This window comes from Pygoscelis adeliae, unplaced genomic scaffold (assembly GCF_000699105.1).
Source record: "Pygoscelis adeliae isolate BGI_AS28 unplaced genomic scaffold, ASM69910v1 Scaffold222, whole genome shotgun sequence".
Classification (NCBI taxonomy): domain Eukaryota; kingdom Metazoa; phylum Chordata; class Aves; order Sphenisciformes; family Spheniscidae; genus Pygoscelis; species Pygoscelis adeliae.
In genome coordinates, this window is record NW_008824309.1 from 331,820 (window position 1) to 344,643 (window position 12,824).

Here is a 12,824-nt window from a genome sequence, read left to right on the forward strand (position 1 = left end):
CTCAGTTGCCGGGAGAGGTTAAACCACCACTGTGCGCAGGAGGTGTCCCGGGCAGCTTCTCACCGACAGGACCCGCTAGGCAGGCTGCACCTCCGGCTTCTGAAGGACCAGCCTTGGGCGAAAAGGGTGTAAATTAAACCAGGTGAGGGTCAGGCCTCAGTTTGGACACTTGGCTCCGTGTTTGTGATGTTGTGCTTACGGGTAGGATGGTATAAGGTAACGTCTGCCAAGCGATGCCACGGCTGACAGCCATTACTGAATGGCAGCTGGTGGCACATGAAGCCTGCCAGCAGGATCTATTTTGAAAGCTATGAAAAACTGCTTAGAATTGCTCTGCCGCCTGCAAAGTCATTAATCTCTGCCTAAACTGGGAATTTTGCTGTAATTAAGGCAGCTAAGGGCTGACTCTTCTTCAGTTCTGAAACCCTTTAAAAAGAGCCAGCCGCACAAGCTTCCCGCGGTAGTGCTATTTCGTGTTATGGTGCACGTGCCATATAGTGAACGGAGACTTGTCTTAATTGCAAAATGGTAAAGGCTGCCTGGCAATTTGGGTTTTTTGGGTGTAAAAAGATTCAGCTCTGTGTGGTTTGCTCACTTTTCACTGCAGAGATCAGAGTAGAGGTTCTGGCCGGGTTAGCCTGTTTTGAAAGTTGGTGTTATTTTAATGCAGATGTTGCGCTTTGGTACATAATTACAGCTTTTTGGGGGTTTTTTTTGTTGCTTTTTCTTTTTTGAAGATGGCCAAAGGCTAAAGAGGTAGCAAAGTAGAAGAAAAACTGTTTACAATTTATCCTATGCTTACATGCTCTTTTAAATCCAAAGAAAATAGTAGAACTAACTTGATAACTTTTAAAAAAACCTGCAGTCAATAAATTCCGTATTTTGTGAGATCATACTAGCAAAAATATGTACAGGCACAAGTTGGTTGTAAGGCTTGTTTATTTTAGAAGAAACAATAATTTCGCTCACTTTTCACTGCAGAGATCAGAGCAGAGGTTCTGGCTGGCTGGGTTAGCCTGTTTTGAAAGTTGGTATTATTTTAATGCAGATTGTTGCACTTTGGTACATAATTACAGCTTTTTGGGGTTTTTTTTGTTGCTTTTTCTTTTTTGAAGATGGCCAAAGGCTAAAGAGGTAGCAAAGTAGAAGAAAAACTGTTTACAATTTATCCTATGCTTACATGCTCTTTTAAATCCAAAGAAAATAGTAGAACTAACTTGATAACTTTTAAAAAAACCTGCAGTCAATAAATTCCGTATTTTGTGAGATCATACTAGCAAAAATATGTACAGGCACAAGTTGGTTGTAAGGCTTGTTTATTTTAGAAGAAACAATAATTTACCCAATATCACTTCTGCTAGGTTTTTCATAATTTGTCTCTACCCAAAAAAATAAAATCTACCCCCACCCTGTATGTGGATAATGATAATACCCAAACAAGGAAATTGTATTAGTAAATAATTAAAATCTGTTTAGGCAAGTTGTGTACTCTAGAGACGGCTGTCAGAAAACATACTGTTTTTCCAGGCTCTCTCTTTCTGGCGCGCAGGAACATGCTCGAAGGGGACCCGTGGCTGGCTGCAGGGTGTATGGGAGGAGTCGTGCAGGTGCGAGGTTCACGGTGGACTCCCGTGGCCCAAATGAAATCATGCCACCGTGCGGGACATGCTGGAACCCCAGTATGAACTGGAGTCCAAGGCAGCCAAGCAGCGTGCCACAACGGGTATTGCCAATGCGTTCTCCTCCATCCCTTTGGCAGCAGAGTGCAGGCCACAGTTTGCTTTCACGTGGAGGGGAGTCCAATACACCTGGAATTGACTGCCCCGGGGTGCGAGCACAAAGTTTTCCTGCTTTTACTCTCGCTTTCCTCTTCCCCTGGCCCACTGGGCAGGGAGCAAGCAGCTGTGTGGCACTCAGCTGCCCACCGGGGTTAACCCCCAACAGCTGTGTGCAGCCATGGGGAACCAGTCCTGCACTTTGCTTCCAAAAGAACAGCCCGAGCCCTCTTTCCTGCTGGGCAGATTGAGAGAGCTCGGTGAACAGATGGGTTTTCACAGGAAAATGTTTTAGTTAAACTTCAGAAGCGAACTGAAGCTTTTGTGCTGTTTGTTTTGAGCAGATGACTCCCTGGCTACTCCTTACCAACATCCCTTTTAGTTCCTTAGTTTAAAAAACTGCACGATTGTAATGACCACCTGTATCTCATGCAATAAAAAAAACCCAAAAACATTTTAACCGGTGGAGAAGCAGGAGCAATGTGGACTCCGTGTAAAATGCTTCCTGCAAGTTACTGGAAATAAAGGACTACACAGGTTTGACTTTTCCAGAACTACCCAATCAGAGTCGCTACCTATCAAAGTGACATAAAGTTCTCAAATTACTATTTGCAGGGTTTCAAACTAAGTTCTAACAATGTGCAGCTCCCACTAAAGTATCCCATTAAGATTACACTCAGGACAAATGCATTTCGCATTTTTATTTATGATCATAATTATTTTCAGTTAGCTAAGAAAAACTGCGTGAAAGGATTCTGCGTACAAAGGAATTGGGGTCTCCATCCGAATTCTTGTTCTTGTGCAGCTACTGTGAATAAATCAAACTACAACATGAGCTTGAACAACTCTTAACAGAATTGGGATAAGCACAGTTGTTACAGGAATGTATGCACAAAACTTGCTGCCAAATCTAGAGCAAGAAACATAGTTCTCAGAATATTGTTTTTGTTGGCATGAAATGTAAGTCAGTAATTTTGCTCCTTATTAGAAGGACGCGCTTCCGATGTGGGATACATTACTAGTTCCATATGAACAAAAGTAATTAAATTAAATTCATTCCAGCTGGCTTAACTGAACAAACAACTGTTTTGAAAGTTGCGTTCATCAATAATAAATCTGTGATGATAAACTGTGTTTATAATCCACTTAGCTTTGTAAAGTACAACTGGGTACACTGTAAGATTTTAAAGTCAACAATTTGGGGAAAATTCCATGGTAAATTAATTACAACAGGCTCATAAGCAAAGCTGCAAAGTGTGTTATTCCTTGAATTGTGTGACTTCTAAACAAAGTTTAACTTTCACGTTTCCAGTACTTTACCTAACTGACCTTTAGTATGATTGTTTTATAATGGAGAACTCTTGCCACAAAACATTAAAATTAAGTCTTGTTCAATGGCAGCTGCAAAAGATGATTTGCCCTTTTGTGAAATTCTACACAATTTATACACAGCCTCACTGACCTTTCTGTAGCATAACCAATATGTGACTTCTCTGACATTTAAAAATCAAGGTAGCAACAATAACACAGACTGTCTAAACCATACCTCCTACTGAAAGCTCTTTATCATGTAAAATGTTAAGCAAAAATTAAGTCAGGAATTACAAATATGCGTGAATATTAGAGTAACTCTATTGCAGTGCCCAAGTAAGGAATTTAATCCTTTGCTCTTTGGCATCCACACTTTAAAAAAGGTTTTAAATTTGAAAAACAACTATCAGATGCAGTCCATAAAAGGAAGTTTCAAATACACTGGTTCCTCTCCAAATGCAGGGCACATCCTTTGGGTTGGGAGGAGGAGGAAGAGAAGTAGCTTTGCGCATCACTGCAAATTGAGGAGGTTCAAGTAGGCGATTCATTTGAGAAAAAGGATGTCTAGAAAGATTTTTAGAAGTACTCTGACTTACAGAAACATCCAATTCCTCTAAATGTACAACAGTTGGGCTGTTCACAGCACTTATAAATGAAGAAACCTGAAATAGGTTGGCTTACATTATTTGCTTTTCTTTCACTGGCATACATGATACATGAAATCCTTGCTGAGTTGTTGTTATCCTAGAGGCTGGGTCAGGCTAAAAACCACACGACCTGCTATCAAACTCACCGTCCATTTATTTTCTGAGAAAATTATTACTATTAAATTATATATCCCTTGTGTATTCCATGAGTGCATGTAACCTTCTATCCATTCTCAAATAGTAACATAAAATAAAGAACGGGCCTATGGCTTGTATACAACTTTCAAAAAAAAGGGAAGAAGATAGAAAATAAATTTAAACTTTAGGCAGTTATTGCATCCGTTAAAAAAAACCCCACAACACTTATCGATTCATGATTATCTTGTAAGGATGCAAAGCAAAAACCAGAAAGACAGATATTGTATCTAATTTACTTTGAGATTTATTGCAATCCATTTTCACAATTTCATATGAAGACTTTGTTAAGAATGTTGTTCTCACCTGCTTCTCTACCTGACACTCATGTAAATTAACAATTGGCTGGTTTCCTCCTGATTTTTAAATTGCAAGCATCCAGTTATTTTAGCTTTGAGCCAATTCTGTACTTCAGAACATTCAATCTTGCTGACATAAGTTAAAAATGCAGAATTTTCGTTGCATAATTTATTAAAATGTTTAGAAACATGATACTATTTAACGTGACACTAGAACACTAACTCGAAGTATCACATTTTCATTAAAAATGTGCACATTTGCCAATACAAAGAGTCTTGATCTGTTAAAATATTTTCTTTTAAATAAACAGCTAAGGATAAAAAAAATTATTGTGGCACTTCAGTAAATGAGGTTTTTTTTTTAATTGCATATTATAATGCTCAAATCAATACAGGTTCATCAGTAGCAGGGGATATGCTTGCAATCGTACCATATTTGCAGGGCAAATAATCTCAAACTTTCAGAAGCCACTCATGTTAGGGTGTCAGTCGTTTGGGATCCCGTGGGAACATGGAGGTCTGACGAACATTATGCAGCCCTAGGTACAGCATGGTTACTCTTTCCAGCCCTACAACAAATGAACAAAACCCATCAGTATTGTCAGTCTTTTGTTTGAAACGCTTAAGAAGCTAAAGGTACTTTATACCTACGTCCAGCCTCACATAGTAGTGCGACCAAAGACTGAGATGTATGCATTAGCACGTCCGACTACAGAAAGGAGCTAGATCCAAAAATTAGGGATTTTACATACAGTGCCTTCTGCCACGATACAGACTTCATTTGGAACACGTATCAATAAGCAATGGTACTAGAGACTCCACCCTGCTCTGAATCACTTTGGACCTTCAAGAAAGATGGTGTAGAAAATTGTAATGGGAGGTGGGTAATCGGGAGAACTGCATCTCGAATACAGTAACAGAAGTATAGTCCAAACCAGTCTTAACAGCTTCAGAGTAAGAGACATCAAGTGCCGTAAGCAACTACAGTAAAAACCTACAGTTGGGGAAGTTTATCCCAAACCCTCTACAGTACAAAAATGTAGATTCAGCAATACGTACCCATGTAACTATCTGCTGATATCTTTATGATAATAAATATTTCACTGGTCATTGTGTTCGTTCTTCCTGAAATCTTAGAGGTTATGTATGTACTGTGGAACATGGAAGGACTTCCTAATCCACGGGGCTACACAGGCACCCCAGCCATGCCGAGATGAAACCCAGATGCATACTAGTTTTCACACACTGCCCTCCTGTGCTAAGCTTTCCATCTGAAACACCTAGAAACCAGTGTTCATTCTCACAGCATCTCCTGTTTGGCTGATACTTGCCCTGACCTCTGGGATGAGCCATGAGGAGCGTTTACTCTGCAGAGGAGATGTAGCTTCAGCTTCCTTGATGTCAGTTCTGACTCGCCTAAATGATTTTGGATCATCTGCAAATGCTGCACCTCCTCTGCTCACAAGTACTGCAGGATCATCAACGCTTACATCTTGTAGGTATTTCAAAACAGCTGTCTCAATAGCATATCATAGATCTAATGCATTTACTGAAGGTGTACTTAGAAAGTTGTTCTGAGAATCTGCCAGGAATGTACTAAATATACTTTACAAAGGTAAGGCAAATGCAGAAAGACTGAATCAAATAAATCATTGTGTTTATTGATCAGGACCTACAAAGTGTCCTATTGCCACATGCATGAACAGATTTCATCCTGCTAACGAAAGCAATGTCCATAACTGTAAATTGTTATCACTAAGATGCCTAGAACCTATCTTTTTTCATTTTAACATGTAAAATACTCACACCCAAGACACAAAGCCTCAATACCTCTGCTGAAACAATTAGCATCAGCCAAACTGATCAGTGACATTCAGTCAAATCACTGAATAAGACAGAAGCAATCACTTACTTCTCCTCACTGCAGAATAGCTTCATCAAATGTACTAAGAGTCCCTGGTATTAGCAGTGGCTTCTGGTATTAGTAGGCTATGATAAATCCATACGTAATATAGTATTCTCTTGCTTCTTTAAATTTTCCTCATTGGTCAAATTTGAAAGTGATGTGCCTGGCTAATAAATTGGCTTTTTTTCTTGTGATCACCTACTTTTTAAACTTGCCAGACTGTGCCATTAATATTTTGCCTATTTATTTTATGATGATCCTTACATTTTAGCTTCTGTCCTTAAATTCTCCAGGATAAACAGCGTCATCCATTTACCTAACAAGGCTACTATTCTGAACTTTATATTGAACCCTGCTTGAGACTGAGCAGTTTAAATTAAACTCAGGCTAACACAGAACAAAATAAGATACAGATACTTACCTATTCCACCACCTGCGTGTGGAGGTGCACCAAAACGAAAGGAATCAATATAAGCCTTTATTTTCTCCAAATCTAGAGAGGGAAAAGATACGTTTCTCACCTGCTTAATGAACCCCAAGCCAAACATACAAGTGACTAGAGGACTGCAAACACAACAAAAAATTTACCAATTTAACTTACAAACTAACAGTGGGGTTTTACTCATTAAACATATAAATTACCCAGGACTATCTAGAAATTATGACTAACACTTTTGTTTTATAATTTTGTTAATAACTTAATCAGGGAAGTAATTCTAGAATTGAGTAAGAGCTAGGCCCAACTGTTCATTGTCACTTATGGAAAATGGTGACTTCTTGAATAAACTGCAGTGAGAAAGCGAAGATTTAGCAACTATTTTTCCATCTTGCTACAGTGGGAGCTACTCCTTTTTCACTACAGCCTACCTGCCACTTCACTCTGCCATTCAGTGAAAGCATAATTTTAATGTACATTTTACTCTCGTGATCTCCACCTAATTTACTCTTTTACCCTTCTACTATTAGCTGGCCTTGTCCCTGCTAAGTCTTTTTTTTTTTTTTAAATTTCACCGACAGACACTTCTTATTTGCTCTCAGTTCAAGATTTAAAAAGGACAGCCAACCAAGCCTCTGCTAGAGTACTCTGTAAAAAGTTTGCGAGAGTACAGAGGCACAACTGAATGAGACTTGTTTGTCTACCCTCACTCTGTCGAAGGCACTTCCTACATTACATTCTCTCTAACAATTCCTTTTCATCAAGGTGTTGCTGGGAAACTAACTAGTTTCTTAATAACATCACTCTAGATTAAAATGGTTAAACAGAATTAGATGCAGTAACATTAAGAATGAAACAGTACTGTGATTTTAGCACTACTGCCATATAATAAATTCTGCCCCAAATTCTTCGTCTAAAGGAAACAAATCCAATCATGATTTATATTCTTTTAAATACAGCTTCATGTTGTTTGATTTGTTACCGATGCCGTGATGCTGGGCTCTTTCTGTCAGCAGCTGAGGATCGTGAATTCTCTGAGCTCCAGACAAGATCTCTTCCCCTCTCATGAACATATCGTAAGAGTTAGAGTTTTTCTGGGAAAACAAAGATGAGTTTATTTCCTACCTACAGTTGCTCCATCCTTAGGTGGCAAATATGCACCTCTCAGTAACTTCACTTATGATATCCAAAGTTGTGCAGTAAGAGTGCAACTTATTTGGATTCTGCCCAGGAATTACAGCCCTTTGGCTCCTCTCATTAGACTGGAGTTGATTTAAAAAACTGAAGTTCATCCACATGCCCTTTGAAAAACCCTTGCATGTAGTTATCCCAGCAAAAGATGCTCTGAAGACATTTACCCTGGATTTAGGAATAAACTGGGGAATTTCTAACAATGTAAAAAAGCATATTTTCTGTTAAAGTGTCTATTGCCCTGGAAGAGTGTTTTTGCCTCTTTTCAGTGACGGCAGCAGTGCTCTGACCATGGAGAACTCTTCATAAAGCTCTCCCAGTTTTAGCTAGATTTGTTTCTTTCTGGTATGATTTCACCAGTGAAGAGTAACTGTAAACATTTTACAATTCACGTAGTACTGACCTAAGTTCGTTATCAGAATTTTAATTATAACAGCAGATCATACAAGTATACTTTATTTATTTTGTCAAGTTATCCCTACATGGAATAATTTAAACTACAAAAAACCCCACTGACAACAACAAAGAATTTTACTTACGGGATTTACTGGGTCTGGCATTGTATAAAAAGGCCTCACAGCAAGAGGATATTTGTCAAGAATATAGAAGTCTGTGTCATACTGAAAGAAGGTAATTTAAAACAGTTAGTACAAGAGAAAATGATGTAAAGAACAAATTACAAGAGGAAGACACAACCAGTAAATCTTTGAAATAAAATAAAAAAAAAATCTCCCAATAACTTTCCGCAAATTTGACAGTATTATCTTAAAAAATAACAGTTATCAATAAAAGTGGTATATTATTTTTCAGTTTTCCAATACTACTTCTAGTGTAAACTTACAAATGTTTAAGCAGTAAAATGTCTTGCTGTAGTAACAGGTACTTTTTTTTTTTGCCAAAGACCTCATCTTCTCCTATGGATTTAGTTAGAATCTGGTTTGGGTTTTTTTTAATTATCGTAAGAACTGGTTTTGGAATGTACTATCCTGTTTGGTGTACTCAGTATAACAGATGATAGAAATAAATATAAAAGATTGAAAATGGTTTGAAACAGCTTATTAAAGACAAAACTGTCAGTAGATTAAATAAGCAGCAGCAAAACAGGAATGCAGTCAGACAATTAAAAAATGCTTATGCTGATCACAAACTCTTCACAACTTCTGCATGTTCTGAGATACCGTATTCTCAATCAGTGTGTAAAAAGTTGTTTTACATGAAGTACACATTTATACCAACCCAATGACTCCATGACATCAGGTTTCAGATTCAATGACAAATTTATTTATTCTAAAATAATTGTTACCTTCTCCTTTACCAGGCGTCCCAGGAGCTTTTCATTAGGTGTGCTGAAAAAGATTATCACCATTAAAATTAAGTGATTTACACTTGTACTGATTATATACTTCATAAAGCTAAAAAGATTTCAAGCTACAGATCTGCTGCACCCCACCCTTTAGAAAATCTAGTACTTGTTTCTGAATGTTTTGGATTGTGCAGACAGAAATTTCAGAAATAAAGTCTATTTATTTCTGTTCCTAAATATTTTGTATTGGTCCTAGAAATCCCTTAAATTAACTGATACCTAAAGATATTCTTGCTCTTAATGTAACTACTTCTTAGTCACCATATTCTGATTACTGAAGAATTGTGTACTCTATTTCCTATTGGCATATACCTTGTGCAGCCATTTCTTCTTAGGCACAATAAGTGAGAAACACCATAAGCAGTTGCTGAGGAAATTATTTTGCTCTATCAAACTCTCATGATTGAAACTTCTTTGATGCACAGGTCGTTTAACTAAAATCACACATTATCCTAATGGTGCTGGGTATATTATGGGAAAGAACAGAAATGTTTTAATTTATTAAGTGTCTTTAGAAAAATTTTATATATAATCAGTTAATTAAACCCATCTTTCAGTAAATCCATAGGAATGCAATCATGATTGCTTAACCACTTTCCTGAGAGGTGGAAAGAAGAAATGGGTAGGTGTAACTGAAAAGAAAGACGTTAAGACAGAACAATCTTTTTTTGTTTAATCCTATTCAAAGGCATGTGACAATTCACATGAAGGATGGCAATTGTTAGAAAAACAAATGCTTCTTATCCTTAGATGGTTCAAGTCACTCTCACTTTATGTTGTAAGTTATTTTCTTTTGGATTTCAGAGTTTGTACAGTATAGTCTATGTTAAAAGAAAGGACTATTTTCATACCCATTCATTTGTCAAGAGATCTGGATATGAGTACCGTTTATTCCTCTAAAAGCTTGTGGTTCCTTCTTGAGGGCTGTCAGTTGCACACTACAAAACTGACACTTTGCTATCACTTTCACCAGAGACTGACACATTTGTGCACCACCAAAGTACCTCAGATCTTCTTCATCACCCATCTCAACACCAGCCTCTCTAAGCATGGCCACAGCTTCACGGTATTCCAGCCTCAGAGTTGGCTCCAAAAACTTAAACGGCTCACATGGGAACTGTTTGTTCACTGTCCGAATTTCAGTTTGGAATCTATATACGAGGAAACAAGAACAGAAGCAAAATACAAAACAATCAAGAAATGTACTCTCCTTGCATCTAGTAATGATTTTGCAATGGCAATACAATTTTGCCACAAGAGGTCCCTCTTGCAACATAAAAAACTGTTTTAAAGCCACTTCTGGAGAAATTCTGTACAATCCTAATGAAATGTTTCATGTAGGTTAATGCATCTACTTCAACGATATACACGTTAATATTTTACTATTACTTCTGTTTTATTCCTTTTGTAAGAAATAATTGACTAGGTCAAATTTTCACAGTAAAGACATCAAGAAATCACCCCTCTGATTTGTAATATTTACCTGGATTCTTCTTTGATTTAAGTAATATCCTATTTCAAATACAAAAGAGAAATTTCCTTCTAGACAGATTAAAAGATTTGCATTTCTGCTGGCAAGACAGTCTAATTTGTAAGCAAATGAAAACCACTGGCCTGGCTTTTTAATGAGTTAGACTGTGAATAATGGAAAATAATCTTTGCTGCTTTCATGGCAGAGATGCAGGCTGTTACAATAAATTTGATTCAGAAAAACTTTGATAGTAAATGTTAAGATTAATTTCAAAATAGAACCATCAGTCTACCTGTAGTGGCACAAAAAGAAGGACGTTTTAAATTAATGATGGATCACTTCTGTTAGGAAGTCCATTCAACAGTAAAGAACAAGTTTTCTTAGTGCCAGCTAGCATACCTAGGAGATGCAACTAGGGCTAAAAATAGACAGTTTACTGGCCCACGGCTTGAGTGAACTTTAAAAGTCAGGCATAAAGAAATAGTTAAGAGCAAAGCAAAAATGTTTGTTTTGAAGTTCTGTTGTAAATCAGATTACTAATGATTGTCTGACAAGCTGAGGATAAAACATTCACCCATTTCATACCACAGTGCAAGAGATCTCAAACAAAGTTGCTCATGAAATGGAAAATGCTCTCGTTACCTTTCCTGAAGTCCCTTGAATATTTGCACCAAGGTATCTGCAATCTCATCTACCACTTCATGATAGTGATAGTTAAAAGCCATTTCAATATCCAGACCAACAAACTCAGTCAGGTGTCTGTGTGTGTTGGAGTCCTCAGCTCTAAATACTGTAAAATTAAACAACAGAAATTCTAACTGACCTGAAATTATTATTCCATTTTGAAAAATAACACTGACAATCAATCACATCAGCATTTGGATCAGGCAGACAATGCTGTCTTTAGACATGACAATTCTCACTAAAAACCAAAATGAAAACTAGCTGCCTCAGAGCATCCTTTATAACAACATTGACAGCATTATTGTAGCTGTGGTGCTCAAAGGATACAAGACAGACAAGACTTGTAGAGAGGCAGTATCTCATTAGACCAACAGACAGAAGTGGAAAAACAGACAAGCTTTCAGGCACACAAGAACTTTCAGATTTGAAAACTGCCTTTTTCAGAGGAAATGGACTTCTGCACGTGTATGTGTTCTGGGGTGGGGGGTGGGGTTTCAGATATATGAGTCTAATATAAACACGTCTTCCTATAAACCATGACTAATTTGTTAGTAATTAACAAGAAATTTAAGATCTTCTGAATTATTTGCATCTTTTTTTTATTTTATAAGCTGTTATTGACTTGTTTTCCAGCATTTCCAGCTTACGTATCTTTAAACCTGTCTTTGAGGTCTTAGAAAAAAAACATTGTATTGCCACCTAAAGAGGACATGTCCTATCAGCTTTTGAGAGAGCAAGCGAGCATGAGACTGGAAATTATTAATTTTTTATTATTTACTGACAGCCCAGTTAAAAGTATGCATTTTCTAAATAAAGTTGTTTGGTACATATACAAAAGCAAGGGATAAGTATATGTTAATATGCAATCTGAAGTACATAAAACCTAACTTGCTTAGTAGTGGGCAACTAAAGGCAACTAGGCAACTACTGGGCATGGTTAATAGGAAACTATGGCTTCAGTAATCACAGTGTTGTTCCATGTTTTACTAACTTCATCATATTATCAATTTCCAATGCAACTCTACTCTTTCTCCTAGCAGAACAGCAGGCACTTGGAGAAGAGTACTCCACCCTTATGTCAGCATTTTAGTTTTGTTCCAGCAACTTCTCTACCAACTTTACTCTCATTAGTTGCCCCAACTGAAATTTCTGTTTGGTGAGTGAAACTACATTAAGTGAAACCATTCAAAGCTTTCAGTGTGCGTGTTATCTTATTTGTACCACAGCTCCTAAAAGCCATCACTGCACACTTCACACTTTGGATAAACCAATGCTTTTCTTACCTGGCCCAACACAAAAAACCTTTTCAAAGTCAGCACATATACACATCTGCTTGTACAGCTGTGGGGACTGAGCCAGGTAGGCACTGCTTTTGAAGTATGATACAGTAAACACATTGGCTCCTCCTTCACTGGCAGCTGAAAAGCAAATGCTTGCAGTAATTATTAAAATCAAAATGTAAAAAATAAATCAGAGGTAGAATGATAGACTATTGGTCTTACATTTAGAGATCAGAAGATTTTTCTTCAAAAGCATATTAGAGGAA

The 12,824-nt window shown here is 37.4% G+C and overlaps 2 protein-coding genes across 2 annotated transcripts in view; both read right to left on the reverse strand.

The window, feature by feature from the left end:
• Positions 1-1,650, reverse strand: part of MCM6 (minichromosome maintenance complex component 6) — a 17,640-nt gene extending 15,990 nt beyond the window's left edge. Inside the window, exon 1 of the mRNA XM_009319018.1 lies at positions 1,517-1,650. Coding sequence (XP_009317293.1) covers positions 1,517-1,650 — 134 coding nt within the window. The remainder of the gene's footprint in view (positions 1-1,516) is intronic.
• Positions 1,651-2,461: 811 nt separating this feature from the next.
• DARS (aspartyl-tRNA synthetase) overlaps positions 2,462-12,824 on the reverse strand; it is a 42,800-nt gene continuing 32,437 nt past the window's right edge. Inside the window, exons 8-15 of the mRNA XM_009318935.1 lie at positions 12,562-12,696; positions 11,237-11,384; positions 10,128-10,274; positions 9,064-9,106; positions 8,300-8,380; positions 7,552-7,663; positions 6,555-6,626; positions 2,462-4,796 (exon numbers count right to left, since the gene is read on the reverse strand). Of these exons, the coding sequence (XP_009317210.1) occupies positions 4,705-4,796; positions 6,555-6,626; positions 7,552-7,663; positions 8,300-8,380; positions 9,064-9,106; positions 10,128-10,274; positions 11,237-11,384; positions 12,562-12,696 (830 nt within the window). The 3' untranslated portion in view covers positions 2,462-4,704. The remainder of the gene's footprint in view (positions 4,797-6,554; positions 6,627-7,551; positions 7,664-8,299; positions 8,381-9,063; positions 9,107-10,127; positions 10,275-11,236; positions 11,385-12,561; positions 12,697-12,824) is intronic.